Source organism: Myodes glareolus, chromosome 8 (assembly GCF_982192425.1).
Source record: "Myodes glareolus chromosome 8, mMyoGla1.1, whole genome shotgun sequence".
NCBI lineage: Eukaryota > Metazoa > Chordata > Mammalia > Rodentia > Cricetidae > Myodes > Myodes glareolus.
Genome location: NC_142033.1, coordinates 11304635 through 11328773, shown reverse-complemented (window position 1 = coordinate 11328773; position 24139 = coordinate 11304635). Strand labels below are relative to the sequence as shown.

Here is a 24139-nt window from a genome sequence, read left to right as displayed (position 1 = left end):
GTTATATATATATATTATACAAAATAATGGGTTTTACTATGACATCGTCATAATGTATATGATGTTCTTTGATCCTATTCACCCCCTAATTAGCTTTCTCTTGTTACCCCTCATTATTTTTGGTGTTCAATGATCTGAAAATAATTTTTATTAAAGTAACATAGATTAAAATAACATCATAAACAAGCTTTGTTTTTTAAAGATTATTGGAATATGGTATACATAAAATGAATATCATAGCATTTTTATATAGGTACATAACTTATTTTGACCATTTTCACTCCTTTTACTCATCTTGTTCCCAATTCTGTTAACCCCCTTCCTCTTCCCAACTAGCTGTCTTCTAATTTCCTATCTTTTTTCCTTTGTCTTTTGTGACCCATTGAGTTGAATTTGGATTGTTTACAGGAGCATGGGAATCCTACCAGTTGATATACTACTGACAAAAATCTTCCCCCTTACCTGCAGTAGAGGTGGGGGCCCTAAATCCCTCCTAGTGCCCTGAGAGAGAGTGGAGGGACCCAATCTTGTGGGGACATCTTAAGTTAACCCACTTCTATTAGTCTATGTATTGACATATTTTCTACATGTCTTGTTTCCTCAGAGGCTGACTGGCATCTGACTCTCTGTCTTTCCTCTTCCCAGAATTCTCCTAGTCTGATTGCCCAACCCATGCTTCCTGCCTGACTTCTGGCTAATCATCATTTTATTAAATCAGTACGAGTGACAAATCTTTACAGTGTACAAGCGCATTATCCCACAGCACACTTAATCCAAGTTTCATTTTGATTTCTCTATGCCCTGGACTAACACACTGTAGCATTTTCAGTAACAGGGTCTTATTAATGTAGCTCCTGTGGGAAAATAATGACATTGGTCATAGCTTGTATGATTTTGCGAACTATTGGCCTATAGTGATATTTTACTTATGTTTTAATAAATAAAGCTTGCCTAAAGATCAGAAGAGCAAAGCTAAACCACTACAGGTCAGGCAGTGGTAGCATGCACCTTTAATCTCAGGATTTGGAAGACAGAAATCAATGGAGTTTTGTGATTTCAAGGCCAACCTGGGCTATACAAGAACAATGCAGAAATAAATCCAAGTGGTGTGCCTCACATCCTTCATCCCAGTACTAGGGAGTCAAACACCTTTAATGCCAGCACTAGAGGGAATATAAAATGGGAGGGAGAGAAAGGCTCTGTGCTTAGGCTGCTTAGTCTGCGGTCTGCTAGTCTTGGTTGAGGTAAGGCTTCTCTAGTGGCTTGGCTGCTTTGCTTTTCTGGTTTTCAGGTTGAACCTCAATATCTGTCTCCGGGTTTTTATTATTTATGCTACACAGGCCCATTCTTGGTCAATAGCTCAGAGGGAGGTATCCCATCCCTGGTACTGAGATTTTCATTTATTGACCTATGGCTTCTGAGAATAACTTTATCTACCTATACATGTTGCCTTTGTTCAAAATGCAACACATCTTTCTAAAAAGAATAGAATTTCTAATGGAAAGGATTTCTAAAATAAATTTCTTTAGGCATCTTTCTCCCCAGATTTCCTTACTAATCTTATTTTGTTTTAAATCACTCCTTTCCCCATGCATATATTCAGGCATCTCAAGTATTCCTGTCGCCCATGCAGTTGTGGAGAAGTGCAGTGATGGATTTCCACTTTGCCTGCTCTTTTCCAGTGATGAGTTGCCTACTAGATTCCACCATATTGGATTCCCTACTTCCACATGAAGACACCTTCAAATGGTCAAGAAGCACATATAGAGGGAACTGGACAGACTGCTGAGATGATGAGCCTCAGGACAACCATTTGCTCGCATCATTTGCTTAAAGCACTCACTGCACTGGACCAATTTTTGTGTTCTGTGGTGGTGATAGGGTGGCCTTCCTCAGAGAGCCTTGAGACAGGGCTGCCAAACTGGAACTTGCTTCTTGACTCTCTGCTTTCATGGTGTACATACATCCAGAAGGTCAGACAGTACATTCTAAATCAAGGCAAAAGGTATAACTACTCCTCAGCAGACAATGAAAGTAAAGTTCTAAAGAAAATTTAAGAGTAATGTTTTAATGTGCTTTGAATTGAAACCAAACACATTTACAGACAAAGATTACTTTTAACTACATGCAACTTTTTTCCCACGTCAAATTGTGGGAATATCTTAACCTATCATATTTAAGAATTAGCTAGAGAAAATTTGACAAATGTACAAGAAGAAAGATGAACTGAGACCTTTCTCACATAGATGTTGACCCTTCCTGTCTCAAAGAAAAGCACAGCTGATATCTGAGAGGAGTAGAACTTGGCTGGTTTAAAACTCCATGGGCTTTAGTGCTCCCAGTTGGGTTTCCTCAACAGGAAAAGTGAAGAGAAACAGCTGTCTAGTGTGCACATTACCTCTCCCCGTCTCCCATCTGCTTCTCACAGAAATACTTCTTGAAGTAGTTCTCTGAGATGTCAGTCCTTCATATGATCACCCCTATCCTGGAAGACAGAGGGACAGCAGAGGCATTCTTTCTCCCAGTGGAAATTTGATTATTGTTATTTAGTACCGATAAATGAACCTGAAAAATATTAGGGTATTAAATTGGCTTCTGGAAGCTGGACGTAGATCACAGTACATATTGTAGAAGTTCAGATCTAGCTCCTAAAACATTATCTTAATTATATTGATGCCTTAAAGGAGGTGACTTGTGAATTGATTCTAGACAGCGTTGGGAAAGACATAGAGAAGCCTTGTCAGTCTGATTCTCCTTTCCATGCTGTCTTTGTTAGAGAAGGGAAAATGCTGAAGAAGCCCAGGTTTGAATTGTGAGCACTTGTGGAGCTCCATGGTGAAGACAGTAGTCTGAAAAAGATACTAGTGATGAGATAGGGGCTCAAGATGAACAAGTAAGAGACTTGAACCACCAGCCCTAGAAGCTGTTTAAAATCTTGAGTTTTTTCATGTTTTAGTTCTTTATTTTATACATGTAGAAATATTCTTGAAAATGTCATAAATACCAAAATTTTTGAAATATTTCATAGCAGTTTCTTGACCTTATTTATATCCAAATAGTATTCCATAATGTGAATATAATACAACTTAACAAATATATACTTATGAACAGTTAGGTGCTTTTAGATTTTTTTCCTTGGAATATAAGTAGATTGTACTTTAATGAACACAGCTTTCAAAAGTTATTTAACATTTCAGCAGTTGTCCTTACTTGTTGTGACTAGATAAATTGTCACACTTCTAGCTGCTTTTAATGCATCAATTATGTGTTTTAGAGACTTCTACACAGATCATAAAAAAACCTTGGAAACTGAGAAGCCATTCTGTTTGCCACATTAGTTTAGTCCCCCATAAGTCTAGTATCGAGTATATATTTTTAAGTTTGTCTTTTGGTGTTTCTTTTTTATTTAGCCATTGTCACATTTATTATTAATTTCTTTTGATTTTTTTTAACTTAGATTCAATTCTTTACTGCTGGGAATAAAATCTTGAGTATTAATAGCAAAAAATACAAAGTCCTATTTGTGAAAAAGTGCATTTTTAATTTTGGAAGTTTTCTCATCATTTATTTTCTGTACAAGAAATTTTGATTGTATTCCTCCTCCTCAGCTCCTCCTAAGTACTCTCAACATCCTTCCACACCTAATTTCTCTCTCCCTCTCTCCTTCTCTAAAAAAAAAAAAATCAAATCAAAGAAAAAAACCAGTCAGACAAAAAGTACCAAACAAAACCCATCCAGAAAACACAGAGAACACACAGCATCTGTTTGTGTTGGCCAGCTTCTGCTGGGCGTGGAGTCTGCACTACAGTAGGGTTGATATACCCAGCATCACTTCGTTTGAGAGGACTGATTTTCCCTTTTCTATTACATGTCAACCACAAATTCCCTGTTTGCTAAGAGTGGGACTCTGTGTTTATTTCCCCTTTCCTTGTTGGGGTTTTGTCTGGGTTGAGCGATGCAGGACTTGTGTGTGTTGTCATAGTCTCCATGAGTTCATATACATATCAGTATCATCCTACCTGGAAGTCACTGTTGCTTTGGAGTCATTCATCACTTCTGGTCTTACAGTCTGTTGTCTTCTTCTACTACATCCCTGAGCCTTGAGTGGAGGGGTTTGGTAAAGATATCACATTCCAAATTTTCTCACTCTCTGCACATTGTCAATTTGTGGAGCTCCGTGTTAATTGCCATCTACTGCAAGAAGATGCTTTGGTGATGGGGCTGAGAAATGTACTGAAATATTGCTATAGTATTTGTTATTAGGAGTCATTTTATTGCTGTTTTCTCTAGCAGATTAATAGTACCCTTTATTCCAGTACCCATTACCTATCTTTGTTTTATACATGAGTATTTTGCTTATGTGTGTGTGTTTGTGTGTGTGTGTGTGTGTGTGTGTATGTGAGAGAGAGAGAGAGAGAGAGAGAGAGTCTGTGTGGAAATGAACATGTTCACAGAAGTCATATCTCTTGCAACTGGAGGAATGGATGTACCATTATGTGGTTTCTGAGAACCAAACTCAAGTACTTTGCAAGAACAACAAGTGTTAACCTCTGAGCCATCTTTTAACCCTGATATAAAAGCCCAAAGTAATAAAAAAAAGTTCCTAAAATCATCTAAAAATTGAACTTTAAGCATTTTTGTGAATTGATATTACTCAGTTCCAATGAACCAAGGTAGACTTTGCCTGCTGACAATAATTCTATGCTTTTAGAATTATTTAGGTCTAGAAGCATTCCATTGAAATTATTTTGAAACTTATATAAAATGTAAACTTGGGACAGGTGATGATGGTGCATATCTTTAATCCCAGCACTTAGTTGGCAGAGACAAGTGGATCTTTGTGAGTTCAAGGCCAGTGTGTCCTACAGAGCAAGATCCAGAACAGTCTCGAAAGCTACACTGAGAAACCCTGTCTTGAAAAACAAACAAACAGAACTTCCTAAAACTGTAAACTTATTGAGTAATTTATTATTAGAATTTAATGAAGCAGAATATTGACTCTATTATTCCATATCTCTCAATTAACAGAAAACTACAATGTTTTGCAAATTAGATAAGTTTTGCTTTTCTTCTTATATTTGAATACAAATATTTCCCAGCACTTTTTTTCCCTTATTTATTTATTTAAAGAATTTCCACTTCCTCCCCTCCTCCCAATACCCTCCGGCTCCCGTTCCCCCCACTCCCTCTCCTCCTCCCTCCCCATTCCCAAGAGCAGTCAGGGTTTCCTGCTCTGTGGGAAATCCAAGTTCCTCCACCCTCCCTCCAGGGCCAGGAAGGTGAGCATCCAAACAGACCAGGATCCCGAAAAGCCAGTCCATGCAAACGAATCAAGACCCAGTGCCATTGTCAATGGCTTCTCAGTCAGCCCCCATTTCAGTCACATTCAGAGAATCCAGTTTGATCACATGCTCGTTCAGTCCCAGTTCAGTTGGCCTTAGTGAGCTCTTGTTCGATCAGTCCCCTTGTATCAGTGGGTGAACACACCCTTCGCGGTCCTGACTTTCTTTTTCATGTTTTCCTTCCTTTTGCTCTTCATTTGGACCTTGGGGGCTCAGTCCAGTGCTCCAATGTGGGTCTCCGTCTCTATCTCCATCCATCGTCGGATGAAGGATCCCTCTGGTTCTGCTTTCCTTGCTCACGATCTCCCTCCCTCTGCTTCTCATTTGGACCTAGGGAGTTAAGTCCAGTGTTCCAATATGTGTCTCTGTCTCTATCTCCATCCTTCGCCATATGAAGGTTCTGTGGTGACATGCAAAATATTCATCAGTATGGTTATGGACCCAGGCCAGTTCAGGTACCCTCTCCTCTGCTGCCCAGGAAACAATCTGGGGACCTCTCCTTGGTTCTGGGAACCCGTCCAGAATCAAGTCTTGCAAACCCTAAAATGGCTCCCTTAGTTGAGGTATAAACTTCCCTGCTCCCATAGCCATCCTTCCTCCCTTACCCCCCCATTCCCCCAAGCCATCCCCAATCCTCCCCATCTCCCCTCTCCCTAACCCTCTCCCCTTACTTCCACCCCCCCCTGCCCCGTGCACCCAAGTTTGCCTGGCAATCTTGTCTACTTCTAATATCCAGGAGGATAACTATATGATTTTCTTCAGGTTCACCTTCTTATTTAGCTTCTCTAGGATCACGAATTATAGACTCAAAGTTCTTTAACTATGGCTAGAATACACTTATGAGTGAAGACATACCATATTCCTCTTTTTGGGTCTGGGTTACCTAACTCAGTAAAGCATTTTCTATTTCCATCCATTTGCATGCAAAATTCAAGATGTCATTGTTTTTTACCACTGAGTAAAACTCTAATGTGTATATGAAAGAAGGAAAGCATCTTTAACAAATGGTGCTGGCATAACTGGATGTTAACCTGTAGAAGGATGAAAGTAGATCCATACCTATCACCATGCACAAAACTCAAGTCCAAATGGATTAAAGACATCAACATTAGTCTGTCCACTTTGAACCTGATAGAAGAGAAAGTGGGAAGTAGTCTACAAGATATAGGCACAGGAGACTACTTCCTAGGTAGAACCCCAGTAGCACAGACAATAAGAAAATCAATGAATAAATGGGACCTACTGAAATTGAGAAGCTTCTGCAAAGCAAAGGACACTGTCAGTAAGACAAAAAGGCTACCTTCGGACTGGGAGAAGATCTTCACCAACCCCTCATCAGACAAAGGTCTGATCTCCAAAATATATAAAGAACTCAAGAAACTAGACACTAAAACTCTAATTAACCCAATTAAAAATGGGGTACTGAACTGAACAGAGAATTCACAACAGATGAACTTCGAATGGCCAGAAGACACTTAAGGTCATGCTCAACCTCCTTAGCGATCAGGGAAATGCAAATCAAAACCACTTTGAGATACCACCTCACACCTGTCAGAATAGCTAAACTCAAAAACACCAATGATAGCCTATGCTGGAGAGGATGTGGAGGGAGGGGAACACTCATCTATTGTTGGTGGGAATGCAATCTTGTACAGCCGCTGTGGAAATCAGTGTGGCGGTTTCTCAGGAAACTGGGAGTCAACCTCCCTCAGGACCCAGCAATTCCACTCTTGGGAATATACCCAAGAGATGCCCTATCATACTACAAAAGCATTTGTTCAACTATGTTCATAGCAACACTATTTGGAATAGCCAGAACCTGGAAACAGAACTTTTGTTTTATGTTAGTATTCTTCTCTACTGACTATGATAGGGTGAATTGATACTTGAAATTGAAGTATATGTTGTAGTTGTAGCTCACATAACTAATATTTATTGCACATTGAGTAAAGGCATAAAAGGATTCAGTTTTCCTATGTACAAAAAATTAAAAGGAAGGGTGAAAAGAAGGGAACTGTTTACTAGACTCAGGATTTTGGAATATAGTATAGTGTTGTTTTATTTTTTTGATGTGCTTTTAATTGAAATAGAATTATACCACTTTCTCCTTCCCTTTACTCTCTCCAGTCCCTCTTGAAGTACCCTCCCATAAACCCTCTCATATCCCCCTGCTCTCATTTTGATAGCCTTTTTTCCTTGACTATTGTTGTTACATAAATACATACAACTGTATGTAGGTGTATGCACAAAAATCAAGCAAATAAAAGCACGTATAACTTGCTGAGTCCATTTTTGTTGCTTGTGTGTATCTGGTGGTTTCAGGGCCAATCACACTAAAGGCTCTTACCTCAGGAGAGGCTGATTCTCCTTCCCAGAGTCATGCATGGCCTGTAGCTCTTTGTCTAGTCCCCTTCTATGGTAGCATGTCTGTTGACGTTGCTATTTTTTATTTCATAAACACTTCCCAGGCTCAGTTTACTACTGAGATTCTGTCAGTGACAAAGTGAATTTTATACAGCTGTGATATTTGCATATAATGTATTCATCTCTAGATTATTTGTAATTCTTGGTACTGTGTGAATATTGCATAATTAGTTGTGGTGTTATATTTTATGGCATAATAACAAGGAAAAAAAGTCCTGTAGTCACAGGCATGAAAGGTCCAGCTTTTCAAGTGGGTTTTGGAATCCCGCCTCAGGTCTTCATGCTTGGAAAACAAGTGCCCTTACCCACTAATTCACCTCTCTAGTGCTGAGTTTGTTTTCTTTAAAAAAGATATTATTGATTTTTACAATATACTTTTACTTGTCTATTATTTTACTCTCCATTAAATTTTAAGGAACTGAACTATAAAAGTTTGGATTATGTCTTTAAGTAAGTGTTATCCAGGTAGAAGTATAAAGTGTAGGCATTGTCTTAGTTCACCAGCAAAATCAAACAAGCAACAACAACAACAAAATCAAACCACCTCTGGACAAAGCAAATCCCAGTTCTAGTAAGACTAGCCTGATCATTGGGATTGGCTAAGTTTCCATGTACGTCTCAAGGTTAATGCTGTGTTCCTCGGCCCTTCCCTGCAATCTTACTGGCTTCTTCCAGTGGACTACTTTGGTTTGTATTGTGTTGACGAAAGGGGAATCCAGTATACCAGAGCAATGTTTCGTCAATGAGATTCTGGTTTAAAGTGGAAGATCAACTGATCACAACCAAGTTACCCAACCTCATCGAGTCTCACTTCATCTGATGGAAAAGGAAATACATTTTCTTTAAGCTTTGATTTGAGTATAAAAATGTTTGCAAGGGTACTCGTCAGGTGAAACCTGTTCCTTTCTAACTGATTGGATATCAGATTTGGTTTAATAGTTATCAGGACATTTGTATAGAAGCAAAACTTAATGGTTAATTGAAGCTTGCTTGTAACATTGCAAATTCTATATTTAAAAATCTTAAGACAGCAAGTAAATAAGTCACATTCGCTGAAACTATTTAAGTGAACTCTTAAGCAATTGACTCCCAAACAAAGTTTCTTTATTTTTTCATGTTCTTTCCTTTTGTTTTTTGTTCTTTCTCTTCACGTGATAATTATGTATCTATGATACGATATATAAACAACATACTTAAACTGTGTAACCAGTAGCCCAGATGTTGAGGATTAAAAATAAGTTTATAGTTATTTTTGCCAGATTATATAAGTGCCTTTAGCTAATGGTTAAACATGGCTGGTAAAAATTAACTCATCCGCATATAACTTTTAGCCCATTTGAATGTGCAGTGGCGTGTAAACAGAGATGAGGTATTTGCTTTTATAAAACTCACCCAGAGATTTTGTAATAGACCTACTTCTTGAGGAAGTAAATTCTTTTGTAATATTTATTTAAGCCAAGTTTCTCAGGTCCCTGACTGTCACACAAACCTACCTCGCTATTTAAGAGTATTGTCTGTTGAAATCACGGGATCTCCTCATCTCACCCCTATACTACTTTTCTGCTCTTGACGAGGAGTTGCAGGTTCTCACCCCTCAGCAAAGGATAGGAACCCTCTGCTTTGCATTGGCTTTTTTCTTTCTCTTCAGTTTATACTTTTATAACTATAGATCCTCATTTCCCCTATGTATAATATGCATTAATTCTGGTTGCTAATGCTGTATGGCTGTCCTCACAACTTGTAGAGTAGGAAGGGGCTTAGATTATACTTAGCCTGCTGTTGAACCCGGGTTAGAAAAATTTGGAGGCTTGAGTTAACTGGGGGATGAGTAGATATCAAAGACTGCTAGCCCATGTATATTTCAGTTGAATTTCATTATCCCACACATCCACTTAAGACATTTAACTGCAGGATGTGAAAATGAGTTAACTTTTTAAGCAATGCTTTCCTGGGAAATATTTAAAACATTAATATGAAGTTAAAGTTTAGTTTGTTCTTCTAATCAGTCTTAAAATACCTTTCCTTTCAAATTGGTTAGAAGTCTCAGGTAATGAATTAACAGTGAGCATTTATGGTCATATTGCTGGGCAGCATGCGGGGAAAACGAAACACTATTGCTGGTGGAATTAATTAGCCCAGTCAGTATGGAGTTACATAACTGGATCACCATTTTATCATTTACATATTTTCTTTATTAGTAAGAGTTACAAACTAATGATTAAAATAAAAATGCATCTTATTAGAAGAGCACTGTCCTTACTGATTCAAAGACAAAGTTGAGTTTGTTATGGTATGAGAATTTTTTTTATAATTGCACCCACTGTAATTGGGGTGATTTTCTTTTGTAATTAACCTGGTTAGACATGACTGATGACTTCACAGACAATTTCCAGTACATGGTGGCTAAGTTTTTTTCTTTTACATTTGTCCTTGTTCTAATCAAGTTTGGACAGTCATTTTGGTGAGGCTGTATGATTGTAGCTTCCGACATTGCTAGGAGGCAGTATCTCACAGCAAGCTCCCTGAACCTCGGACTCTTGCAGTTTTTCCACTCCCATTTTGTTTGTTTAGTCATTCAGTGTGTGTGTGTGTGTGCGCGCACACACACACACTTGCATATGTGTATGTTACCACCAAAGGATATAGGTCAGAATAAAACTTTGAGGAGTTATTTTTTCCTCCCACTCTGTGGGTCCTGGAGATTAGATTTGGGTCCTCAGGCTTGGCTGCATGTGTCTTTACTTACTGATCACGTCACGGGTCCCATCTTATCTATAAATTCACAGACCAGTCATTTTCTGCCTCACCTTTCCTCATCCCTGCTTTAAATTCAGTATTTCTCATCTCTGGCTGAAACTTTGAAACACACCTCTTGTGAATTCCTCTAGTGTGCTTCAATTTTTACCTACATTTCTAAAAGTCGCTGAATATTTCTTCCAAAACACAGACTTGATCATCTAATTTCCCTGTGTGAAATTGTGTGGTTCAGCACTTTTCTGAAGCTATCGGGAAGCACAGAAGCCCTCTCTGAATGGTAGTACAGCTTGGTGATTATAACAGTCTTTAGGACAACCTTGGTATCAATAAAGTCTACAAAAATGGTATTATTTATTAATGTTATGTGGCTTTTTCTTTATTGGGGAGTTTACTTTCTGACTGCTTTGACATTTCCTAAGGTTGCCTTAAAACCTTACATCTGTATTCCTTTGCAGTTTCGAGAACTTTTCTCCCTTACCGCCCCACCATGACTCACAGGCTTACCTTTCAGCCTCCAGTTTAAGCATAACCATTTTTTGTGTAAATGGCCTTCCTTGATAGGAAATAGGATAGCCTATTTTCTCATGAACTGCTGATACTCTGTCCATATCTACTGATAGTTATCACTGCTGTGTTTACTTCTCTGCTTACCTCTAGGAGACCACAGGCAAGCTGGGAACAGGAACTATGACTTCCTGGTCCTTGTGCCCTGATAAACCTCCTGATTCAAAGTAGAAATAGCAATAAAAACATTGGTTGACTACATAGAAAATTGCCCTATGTAGACAGGATTATTTTTTTCACAAAACACTATTCAGTTCACTTTTCATCATTTGGTTAAATGTTGTTGCAACAATTTTTATTAAACTTTAAAAATATATTTTAATTTATGTGTATGGACATTTTGGTTGCTTTGATATCTGTGTACCATTTGAATACCTAGTGGCTATGGAGGTCAGAGGAAGACATAAGATTACCCTGGGACTGGAGTTGCACGTGTATGTGAATCACCATGTAGGTGCTGGGAATTGGACCTGGGTCCTCTAGAAGAATAGCAGGTGACTTTTTAACAGCTGAGCCATCTTTCCAGCCTCAGTAATCTTTCTTTTTTATTTTTAATATTTTATTTATTATTTGATACTTTTATACAATATATTTTGGTCATATTCTTTCCCCTCACCAAATTCTTCTCACGTCTGTCCTCATATTTCTACCTATCCAACTTCATGTTCTTTTTCTGCCTTAAACAAACAACCAAAAAAAACACGGAGTCAAATTTGTGTAATCATATTACCCGCCCTGGAATGTAATGCTATGCCAAGTATCATTACTTTGAAGACAACTGATTTTCCGCTCTCTTGAACCTATTAGTTGTGAATAGCTTCTTTCTAGAGGTGGGACTTTGTGCCCACTTGCCCTTCTTCATGCTGAGATTTGTGTCTGGTATGTGCTTGTGCAGGTCTTGTGGATACTGTCAGTCTCTGAGTTTGGATGCACATCTGCCCATTGTGACTGGAAAACGCTGTTACCCTGAAGCTACTCACCATCTCTGTCTTTTACAACCCTTTGTCCCTTCTTCTCTATAGATCACTGGACTTTGAGGGTAAGAATGTGATGTAAATGTCTGGGTTGGACTGAGTATTCCAGTTTCTTACATTCTACGTGTTTTCCTATTGTGTCTCCAATCTGCTGTGTGTGATAGGGATTCAAATGATGCCCTAACCAGTGGGTCTAGCAGCATGCCCTTCAGTGTCTTTTTATGTGATGTTCCTTTATGTTATGCTGTGTTCTTTAGATTTTCCCCTGAGGCCATGACTTGTCTAGTATCAAGCTCTTGACCTTATAAACAGTGCCAATTTTGGGTTAAAACTCACAAGGAGGCTTTAAATCCAATTTAAAAAGTGGTTGCTTATCCCCATCATAATTGTGCTACTGTTGCACTGTGAGTTTATCATGTAGTTAGGTCATTATTGTAGCCCACAGTATTCTTAATTGGGTAAGACTAATGTTTACTTTTCTCCTTCAGTAGTATTTACTGGGTAAGAAAGGTAAAGTTTTCAATTGAGTGCCAGCTAGATTTCTCAGTGTTCTATGTCACAAGAATGTGGGATGTTTAGCAACAAGGTCTTACTGTCAAAAGTTTTGGAGGGTATAAAAAATAATTTTGGCAATAAATAGCCTGTAATGCTTGGGATGTCTATTTTGATTCCCTTGGTAAATTCTAAAAAGATACATAATCTAGTCCTGGTTCTGGGATTTTTTTGATAGCATATGTCATCTAGCTGGGCGTATTATATTCATTGCTATTTCCTAGACATTTTCATTAAAATTGGTTTCTCTGAATATTTAATGATTTCTCTTATCTGACAAAGATATCCCAAATGAGTTTTCTTTCTTATGCTGAGAATGTCTGTTGGATGGGAGAAATTAATATTTTGTCCCACTGATTTTATAGGCTTAACTCAATCAATAAATAGTACCTAAATTATAGACATTTTAAGTATGGAGTATAAATATCTTGACTTCTTGGAGAAATAAAAAGAAAAGATAGACATGGAAATTGTAGAGGATCAATAATAAAGTAGTCTCTTACACTAGGTCAGAATGGAGTATAATAAAGGGTTCTTTATTTAGGGGTAGACTCACAGATCAACAGTCCTTTGCACCAGCAGAAAACAGGAACCGAATCCAGCCTCCAAGAGAGAAAGCACACATTTCTACATCTCTTTTTAAAGTACCCCAAGGTCACATCCAAAGTAGTCCAGTATCTCAAAGGCCATTGGCTGAAGCAAGTTCCCACAGCACCTCACCCTTTTGTCTAAATAAGAGAGTTCCAAAGCCAAAACAAAACTATATACAGTAAGAACAGATAGCAAGTATAAAAATTAGAATCACAACCAGCATAAACAATACTAAGCAAGAAACATGCGCTAAATGTTTCAATAATTATACTATCCTAAGGAGTCTAAGTTTTCTATTAGAAATGGTTTCACTAAGTCATGAGAGGAAAGAAACTATGACTATCTAGTCTTTAACCCCATCAAAGACCTGAAAAGTGAAATAATATTACTTGAGTAAACAGGAAGTGCAATAAAACAGCTTCCAAAATGTGTAGTAAATGACAGAGACAACTGGCTACCTGGGCAATCACTCAAAGAAGTGTCATTTGCAATATTGGAGCAACCAACTTTGGCTAAGGCCTAGACTAACTGACAGACCATTTTCAGAGGCAGGAAAATTTTCAAAACTGTCATACCCTGTCTTGACAAGGTTTGGCAGTCTTTTTCCTTGTATTCTGTTTGTCCAGTCCAGACATTGTGCATTTTGTCAATGGCCGAGGCATGGGCAGTGATGTGGAATTTTCTTCTGTATGCTGTGAATACACTGGTTAATAAAGAATCTGTCTTGCAACTGGTAGGGCACAATAGAGGTAGGCAGGGAAATCTAAACTGACTGCTGGGAGAAAAAAGGCGGAAGTTAGAGAAGCCATGTAGCTGCCAGAGGGAAAGATGCAAGCTGCCAGCTGGAATCTTGCCAGTAGACCATGAACCTCATGATAAAATATAAAATAATGGAAATGGGTTAAATTAAGATGTAAGAGCTAGCTAATGAGAAGTTAAAGCTAATAGGCCAAGCAGTGATTTAATTAATACAGTTTCTGTGTATTTATTTTGGGAGTTTGGGTGGCTGGGAAATGAACTAGCAGCCTCCTACAACAGGGCAGTCAGTTTTGCCAAGAAGAATTATTATAAGTAGGCACTGTGAAGGCAAATTTTTCTCTGCCCTTTTCTTGTAAAGCTACAGTGAAGAAACTATCTAATTCAATAACTATAAGAAGCCATCTTTAAGTAATAGGGAAGGCAGAGGAATTCCAGATTGTAGAAGGCCCATAGGCTGAATTATCTTATTGACAGCTCTTACATCTTTCACCATTCTCCATTTTCCAGATTAATTTTTAACAACAAATACAGGAGAATTTCAAGTGCTGGATGATTCTCCAATATGGTGAACATCTAGTTGTTCCTGTATCAGGTGTTCTAAGGCATGTAGTTTCTCGTCTGTTAAAGACCATTATTCAACCCATATTGGACCCTCAGTTAACCATTTTAAAAAGAGGTCCATTGGTGCCCCTGAAGGTTTGCTTGTTGTTTTGTGTTTTTGTACAGCCTGAACGTCTGGTGACCTTTTTATATAGTGCCTTATAATATCCTTCCAAGAAGCATGAGTTTCTAGTACCACATGGATGCTAACCTGGGTATTTCATTGCTACAGCAGGTCAGGTCACAATCCTATAAATTCACTGTGATATTAGCCACATATGGCCTTATCCTTCCTCTCTGTCTTGCTGTCCCTATGCATTTAACCCATCTTGTGCTTTGCTTCACTTGAGATAGGGTTTCAGTTCCCAAGAACTGAACATCTGCCTCTTGAAGAGACCAATTCGGATGCCAAGATTCTGAAGTACGAAGGTACATCTGTGTCCTGTAATCCTTCAATTACAATGTTATTTATGCATACCCTTATCTTTTGTCTTTGATCATTTACAGAAGTCTGCCAAAATATATACTTCCTATTTTCTGTTGGAATTTTTTTTTTGATTCATCCTCCATGTTTATTCCATCATCCAGAACAGCAGGCACTGGTTTTTAAAATTTTCCTGGTAAGACATGTCCTCCATAGTGACTGGAAATGAACAGATCACGTTTGACTTGGGGGCCTATGAGAGGCTCCCAAGGAGTTCCCCAATGGTAATGGGTTGCCTTGGCTTTCTTTTGTTGATCTGCATTCATTTGTCCAATTTTGGCCTTTGCCACATTGTCTACATAATCTAGATTATTGAGACCTTCTATTTTTGCCGTTCCTAGAGAAGACTTTATTTCTAGGAATGCCTAGAAATGAAAAAGGGAATCAAATTCTTTTACAGATGTCCTATTCTACTACAATTAAAACATTCAGCATTTTGTTGGCTCCTCATACCTTTGGAAATTGTTTCTCCTACCCAAGTTTATAGTCATATGTCTCAATGTTCATTGTATGTAGGATCCATTCATCCATTGGTGTTTATCTAACCTCTAAAGACCCAAGTATCTTTTTTTTTTTTGCATTCTGAGTTGGTATTTTCAAAAGCCAGAGATTTGATAAGTATTCATCTAGCTTCTGGGTCTGTTATTCCTCTTTGTATAGCCTTAGTTAGCATTTGTAAAAGTCACTAAAGGATCCTCTATCACCCTGTTTAACCCTGGTATATGATTTAATTCCTTTTCCTGGTTCTTGAATCATAGCATAGGGACAAGATGTATTCATTGTAAAAAGCTTGATCCTATGGGTCAACATAAGTATCCTCACCAAGAATTTGATCTTGGGAAGCCTCAAATCCTTTTGCTCTTCCTTGCTGTTCTAAAATTTTGGCCTCTTCTTTCTAGTACCATTTCCATAGTAATTGTGGTTCGTCTTCAAGGATTGCTGAGACTAATTGAAGTCAAGCATGTGAGATAGCCTTATTGCTTGAAGCCCATATCTTTACCATCTCCCTAACAAATGGTGAATGCAAGCCATAAGATACTATTGCTCACTTAATTTCTTTTAGAACATTATCTAATTATTGGTTTCCATTTATGTTCTTTGACTCTTTTGGGTATTTAGCACTTAATGGTTTGTCAGTGGTGATTACAGAGAAAGTAGCTAAAACTCTCAGTAAGTCATCTCTGACTCTGACAAGTACTGGCAATGTTAAATACTTTCCTTGTACCTTCTCTCCCTGCTCATCAGCTCTGATAATTTCCTCAGTTGTTTTAAATATTCTTAATACTGTCTTTTGTAAAGCCTGAATCTCTTAACCTGTGAATTTTTCTAATGATTTCATCAACTCAAATAACTTCTGTTCCTCATTCTGCACATATGATTTCAAGGTATGAAATTTTTCCATTAATGATAACTTCTCATCCTTGGATATTATTTGGATGGCATATAGAGTACCTTACTGGAGAGATACTTTATCAGCTGACTTATCATTATTTTTGACAAATTTTGATTGTCAATTCAACATTATGAACCCTTCAGATAATTTCTCAGCACCCATTTGTAAGTTCTCATAACCCAGTGACATGGATTGAATTTTGTCTGCCAAATTGCCGTTATTCTTTTCAATAGTTTTAATTTTTCAGCTAATTTTGGTATTCAATGGTATAAATCCTATCAACTGGCTGTTCCTTATTAGTCTATAAAGACTGTTTCATTTCTAAAAGTGCCTCATTTTTGACTCTGGTATCAAACCATCATTTTAAGAATATAATATAAAGAAGAAAACTAAGTCCTAATACCAGGAAAATGGATGCATCAGAAAAATCACATAAGCCTTGCAGAATACCATCCACAGAGTAAGCAAAAACGGTTATGAAATTTGTGTGTAATTATATAACTTTTGAATCAATTGATTTATTTATTAATCCAATGAATGTACCTCGTTATGGGTCTTCAGGAAATTATTGTAGGCATAATGATCTTTATTGGCCAGCAGGTGTTGCAGTTGGGGGTGCATGTGCAGCAGGGAGAGACACGATAGTCTCCCTCAGTTCCACAATGACACTGCTCAGTTCTTTGTTTTTGGCGGCTTTAAATACTAAGAGAATGAGACGGAAGACCAGACACTTCAAAGAAACCAATGATAAAGCAGAGCTTGATCGTCAGTGGAAGAAAATAAGTGCGATCATTGAGAAGAGGAAGAAGATGGAGGCTGATGGGGTTGAAGTGAAAAGACCAAAGTACTAATCTCTAGTTCCAACCATCACCACATGGCTGTGCTTTCAGCTGTTTGTTTCTACAATTCCTAGAAAGGTTGCAAACTGTTTTTGTTTGTGAATGTTTATAAACGTTTATTGTATAACTTTGTTTATAGATCTGCCTTCCAAGTGCTAAGATTAATGGCATGCAGCACCATGCCCAACATGTTCAATTAAAATTAGTTAAACTCGCAAAAAAAAAAATACTAAGAGAATGAGAACAATTAATCTGATTCCATACACAAAGAGGATTTTTGGTGGCTGGACTATCAGGGGACCCAGAGTTTGTGAGCTGCAAACACAAACCAGAAAAGTCTGTGCTCTGGGAAACTAGGCCAACAAGTCGCCAAGCTTGCGCAGATAGATGAGTCATGAAGGAACGGCAGACCATGAGAAAGGCAGTGGGGAAAAGCATGCATGGGTGGGCAGGCTTTGGGAAGCAGGGCCGTGGGGAAAGCTGATGGGGTGGGCAACCAAAGGTGCCTCAGCCTCGACTGGAGAGGCTGCAGCGACCAGTGGGTGGGATGTGTCAGGGATCACGGGAAATCACATGGATGCCAGATATAGGGGATAGCAATACAGTAGTTCCACACTAGCTCAGAATTTAGTATAATAAAGGGTTCTTTATTTAGGGGTGGGCTCAAGATCACAGTCCTCTGCATGAGTGGGGAGCATGAATAGAATGCAGCCACCGAGAGAACACATGTTTCTACATCTGTTTTTATAGGATGCCAAGACTGTGTCCAAAGTGGTCCAGCATCTCAAAGGCCATTGGCTGAAGAAGTTCCCATAGCAAGAAATGAAATAAATTTTACGTGGCTTGAGGATTGATATGGATGTTTGTATTATTAATAAACCTGATTTCAATAAATAAAAGCTCTATAACCTTATAAAATAAAATTTTAAGTCTGATTAGAATGATTGTGTGTATTTGCATAGTTATAACATGCATTTCCATGTTATAACTATATTGTCACTTCAGGCTAAGAAACACAATTGTTTATTTCAGAATGCTTCGAAATTATGTCTTTGAATCTGAGGTACCATAGTACCTCATATTTTGTAGTACCTCATATATTGTAGTCTAATAGTTGTAATATGTTTTTGTAGGACACTGACAAGTGCTGGTAAGGATCTGCAGGATAGTTTTCTGAAGGCCCTGGCAATGAGAGAAGAAGATAATCGCAACGGGAAAGTGAGCGTGAGTACATGTTACCCCCAAGTCAGCATGTAATGATATAGCCTGAAATATTTTTCATAAAAAGTAATTTATGTGCAGGCAAGAGAGATGGCACACTAGGTGAAAGGGCTTGCTGTTGCATTAGATCAGCAGGACCCACATTGTATCCAGGGAGAGCTGATTAGATGGAATTGTATGGATCTCCATTTGCAGGTCATGGCACGTGTGCACCCCACACCCACAAAATAATGAATTAATATGAAATCTGCTGAAAATAAGATATGACCATATTTATACATTATGGTAATATGTGTGGAATTTTAGTAATTACTTACATTTATAAAAGTAGCAAAATGGTATAAAATGATTCTAAATATTTTTAGTAGGGAAAATGAATGCATTTGTCAGACTGGCTGTTATCTCCCACTTGTGGTAATCCTAGGTTAAACAATCTTGCTTCCTTTCAATCCTAACTGCTACCCGCAATTCCATAACACATTGACTTCCAAGCTTTGTTCTTTGTTGTTTTCAAGGGCAATCTGAAAGATACTTTGGTGATTTGTCTTTACAGTGCTCTATTTTCTGACATCATAATCAGAGGCTGCTTGTTCATTTCCTGGTTACTCAGACCCAAATAATCATGTGGAATCTATATTAATTGTCATATTGTTTGGCCAATACCTTAAGTGTATTTCTAGCTAGCTTTTACATATTAAATCAACTCATTTCTATTAATCTGTGTATCACCCCAAGGCTATGGCTTACTGTTAAGGCTCAGGCTCATGAGTATCTCCTTTGGCAGCTATGTGGCGCCTCCATGACTCTGCCAACTCGTTCCTTCTCTATATATCTCTTTGGATTTCCCACCTGGTTCTGCTCTGCTAAGACATTGGCCTAAACAGCTTTATTTATTAACCAATGGTAATAAAACGTATTCACAGCATATAGAGGGGAATCCCACATCAATTTTTTCAAATGACCTATTTTATATATCTATGAATCTTTCCCTAAAAGAGTTTTTTAAGCTCCTTAAGTTTTACTTGGTATACTAAATATATAATTTTCAATTGTATCTGAGTAGTCACTGGTTTGAAAAACGTCATATTGTCATACTTATTGGCCATGAGAAAAATATGAGCATCCATTTGGTCCTTTGTGTTTGCACTGAGTTGTTTTGAGAGAACATGTGGTGTTTGAGATAATTGACATGCTTGATTTGATTAGTCTACATTGTAAACACACATCCAAATAACACCTTGTACCCATAAATATATGTGCTTATTTCTGATCAATTAAAAATAAAACCAAACATTAAACAATTAACTTGATAATTATTTAAGTAAGTAGTCAATTAAGAGAGTCTTCTGATTTCAAGAGCTTCCTTTTCTATGTCACACATTTAATCAATCATTTGGCAGTATTCTTTCTCTTTACTGCGCTTTATGTGTTACATGTACTTGACCACTGAGTCTGATCAGATTCTCAAGTATCTCTTGAATAAGTATGTGAGAGAACACAAATGAGTCAAAGTGTAGTGCGGGGGAGGCAGGTAGCGCTAAAGGGTCTATTTCTGCATTCCGTAGCAGCCACAGCAGCCTGAGGAAGGTAGATATCCTTGAAAGAGTTTAGAAAAATGGAAAATATGACCAAACAAGAATTTAAAAACTTGCTGCAATTTATGGGAAGAATGTGAGTTATTAATCAGGCATCTGTATTGGCCTGCCCTTGGGGTTCTGAGAGGCTAAGTCCTCAGCTGCAGCCACCCAGAGCACCTCCTGTGCACAGTCACTATATTCCATTTAAAAGGTGATCCTTGCCCACCTCTCATCTCTTCCCCCCTCTCTTTCTCTCTCTCTCCTTGCCTCTCTGCTTTCTCTCTCTCAGTTTCCCTTCCTTTTTTGTTCTCTTTTCCTCTCTCTTCTCTTCTGCCTCTCCTGTCCCCAGAGGCCATTCTTCCTTCTCCCCTCTTCCCTTTCCCATTCACTTTCCTCAATAAAACCCCCTCCACCTGAGCTGTGTCCTATGGCATCTTTCTTTCACGTGCTGCTTTCGTCTAAATTATAACAATGTGTCTCTAGGGGCAAAGGATGAGCCATGAGCCAGGGAACGCACTTGAGAGGTCAACGTGATTATCAGACAAAAGGTAATGGAAGGGTCCAATAAAGAAAGGACAGAATTTAGGGTGGTAAAAGAGAGACTTAAACTAGTTTTCTAAAAGATCAAATCTGCAAGTCACGTACTATTTGTCTATTTTGTCACATGAGTCCAACACACATTCTACCCCTGAGCCACGTCTCCAGCTCTCATGTACTTTGTTTTGACATGGGATGTGGAAGGACATGGAGAGACTTGTGAAAGTCTTGTTACATGATTCAGGTTGAAATATTCAGTGGAGAGTGAGTAACTTATGGGATGAGACATGTAGTTCTGAGTGTAGAGGGTGTGGACATAGAGCATTTGATAGAACACAGTGGTTAAAAAAGAATCTTCAGAGTGACTACTCATGGTAGTCTACTCATGTGTTTGCTCAACACAGCAGATCCTAAAAGGTCCTCTAAATAAAGAAAACTTGGCAATTAGGCAAATTCTTATGTTTTTCAAAGCCATGTTGTTCTGTTATATAATGTGACATTTAAATGAATATTCTTGCTTTAATATTTATTGAGTTTGGAAATAGAATAGAAGCACTTTGCACAAAGACACATTAAATGCTATACAGAGTATATTTATAGCCACTAAAGTTAGAAATGTAAATGAAATAGATATAAACAATATTGTGACTTTTTTGGTAGTATATAAGGGATGGGTTTAATAAATTTTAGTTTCTTTTTAGAAAAGATAGTTAAAAGAACTCTTTGTCATGATTATAAATTTTTTTTAGGAATCTAAAGATTATTCATCATTGGTACGATTCTATACAATCATAATATTAATAATATACTTTATAGAGTGTATTTCTGTAATAGAAAATATGTGTCCATTTTATTAATGTTTCTCTCTGTGAAAACCACTCATATTTTTTCACAAACAAACATGAATAAGACAGAGGTTCTCCCTACATTTCTGATGCCACGGGTTTATGTATCTCTCTGAGTGGACAAGTAGCTAAATCATTTTTCAGATGGTAATAACTAAAGAACTATTGATTTGATTAATGGCAAAAGACAAAAATGAAACATTTCCTATCTAATGAGAGTCTACTGGAAGAGATGGAATTTCACATGGTGTTCCTGGTGGTATCCCATGCACTTATTTTCTCCTCAATGTTGAGTGTGTAAACAGCCAGATGGCTGACTAGTCTGACCTTTGAAATAAGTATTATTGAAGCTGGCATAAAATACTATTTACAGCTTTCCATTCATAGCCACTCAAAGAAGTCACTGTAACTGGAACAGGAAAACCTATGAATTAGGTACTTTATAATATACTCATATCCTGTGTTGAAATCTCTATGAAACATAAGATTGTATTGTATCTGACCAATTACATTGTGCTGACATGACCTTTTCCCTCTTTTCTGTCTTCAAACTTCTCTAAAATGTTCCCTTTTGAGAAAACAAAGGTATTAGAGAGATGCTTACTTCCTTTATTAATAGAATCCATATCTGTCTGTTGCAAACCTTTGTGGATATTATATGGTTCTTAAAGTCTTGCCTTTATTATAAACAGGCTACCTCAATGTTTGAAAAATAAAATGCATACCAATTTTCCTGTGAAGTAGAAATGTAAAGTTGAATAGCTCTTTATCTTTGGATAAAAAATATGATATGTGGATATTAAGACAAAGGTGAAACAGCGGAGGTTATGTTGTCATATTATCTGTGTTTAAGTTTTGGGTTGACTACTTATTACAGCTAAAATGCATGTAGTTTTATGTTATACAGACTCAGTTTTCCCACCTACAATGTGAAGATTTTTTACACTGATGAAACATTGTCATATTAAAATAATATAATGTATAAAACTCTGATGTGAAATTTGTAAAAGTCTGCAAAAGTGTGATGATGTAAACAAAGACACTAGGTAGAGATATCACCTCAGCAGAATTGCAGTCTTAGTCCACTCTCACATGAAACCCTGAATTATGTCACAAAGGGGACTATGTCTTTTTTCCACTTCCTCTCTGTTAGTTAATCAATAGTTGTCACAGAGGCAGGAGGTTGCAAAAGTCAAGCTATCCTTTTTGAGGAAGGTGCAGGCAGGAACAATTAGCTGTTAGCACCTGCCAAGTGTGTAAATGAGTGCTACTGCCCAGGGCAGGGACCTAGGAGCGACATCATTTGCCACAGGTCTCTAGAACTGTCATTTTTATCTCTATTTATTTCTCTTATCCACTCCCTATTAGAAATAAGTAAATGAAAATATGGGATACTTACTTCTTAAGTATACCTACCATTTATGAAGGTAATGTTAAAGGGTATATACACCCAGAATTTTCTAGATAAGATGCAATGGCTATAAGAATTTTTAAAAATCAAAAGGAGTAAGAAATACTGTTTCTGATCACTCTTCCAGAGGAAATCACACAAAAGTTGTAAAATATTTAGAGCAAGTCATAATGAAACTCACTTAAAGGAAAAATTATTGCCCTAAATTCATTCATTTAAATAACAGCAAAACAGTGTGCCATATTTTAATATTATTACTATTTTACCATTGTGAAAGATACCAAAAAGAAACAGTTTAATGGAGAACTTTTATTTTCTTCATTAATAATGAAATGAGAGGTTCTGTGTGCTATCCCTGGCTAGTTGGATCTTCCATTGTTTCTCAACTTCTGATAAGGCAGAGAGTCACATGGGAATGGTAGAGTGGAGCTGCTTACCTTAGGGTAGCCAGGAAGTAGTGAGCACACAGTAAGGGACAGGTCACAAAGTAATCTTGTCCTGATAGTCCAAGTAACCCACTCTCTTCAACTATGCCCTATACCATAGTTTCCGCCATCTACAAAAGAATTTGTATAGAATCACCAAAGGAAAAAGTCCACTGATTTGGTGAGAGCTCTCAGCATCTAATACCTCTCCAAAGTTGACAAGTCCCCAACATGAGTCTCAGAGACCAAGTTAGATTCAACTCATTGAAGCTATAAAAAATAATCAAAAGGATGAATTAAACATCTAGTTTGAAAATCTAGAAAAATTTTAACCAAGTAAAACTAAAAAATAGAGGACATGAGCATTTTAAAAATTATGCGAGGAAAAAGAAAGAAACAAAAAAGATTAAGCACATTGGACAATCTTAGAGAAATGTTTTGCTTTTATTTTTGAGGCTGTAATTTAATTGCAATGCTTCTTTCCCTCATTTTTCCTCCCTCAAAACCTTCCTGTATATCTCTTTCTGCTCTCCTTCAGATTCATAGTCTCTTTTTTCATTATTGCACACATATGTGTATTTGTACATACATTTATATTTCCAAATAAAACTTATTGAGTCCATATATTACTTACATGTATATTTCAGGGATGACCTACTTAACACTTGACAACTAATTGGTGTGCTTTTCCATGAGTAAGACTCAGTTGCCTGCAGTTCTTCGTATAGGGTTGAGGTTTCATAGGCTTTCCCTGCTTAGAAAAAAAAATGACTTTTTTCCGGCATATTTATTGGTCCATTCTTGTTCAGGTCACATTTGGGAGATCATTTTGATAAAACTTTAT

At 37.5% G+C, this 24139-nt stretch overlaps 1 protein-coding gene across 1 annotated transcript in view; it reads left to right on the top strand.

The window, feature by feature from the left end:
- Cfap299 (cilia and flagella associated protein 299) overlaps window positions 1-24139 on the top strand; it is a 538871-nt gene that overhangs the window by 194397 nt on the left and 320335 nt on the right. Inside the window, exon 3 of the mRNA XM_048426357.3 lies at window positions 18413-18503. Within this exon, the coding sequence (XP_048282314.2) occupies window positions 18413-18503 (91 nt within the window). The remainder of the gene's footprint in view (window positions 1-18412; window positions 18504-24139) is intronic.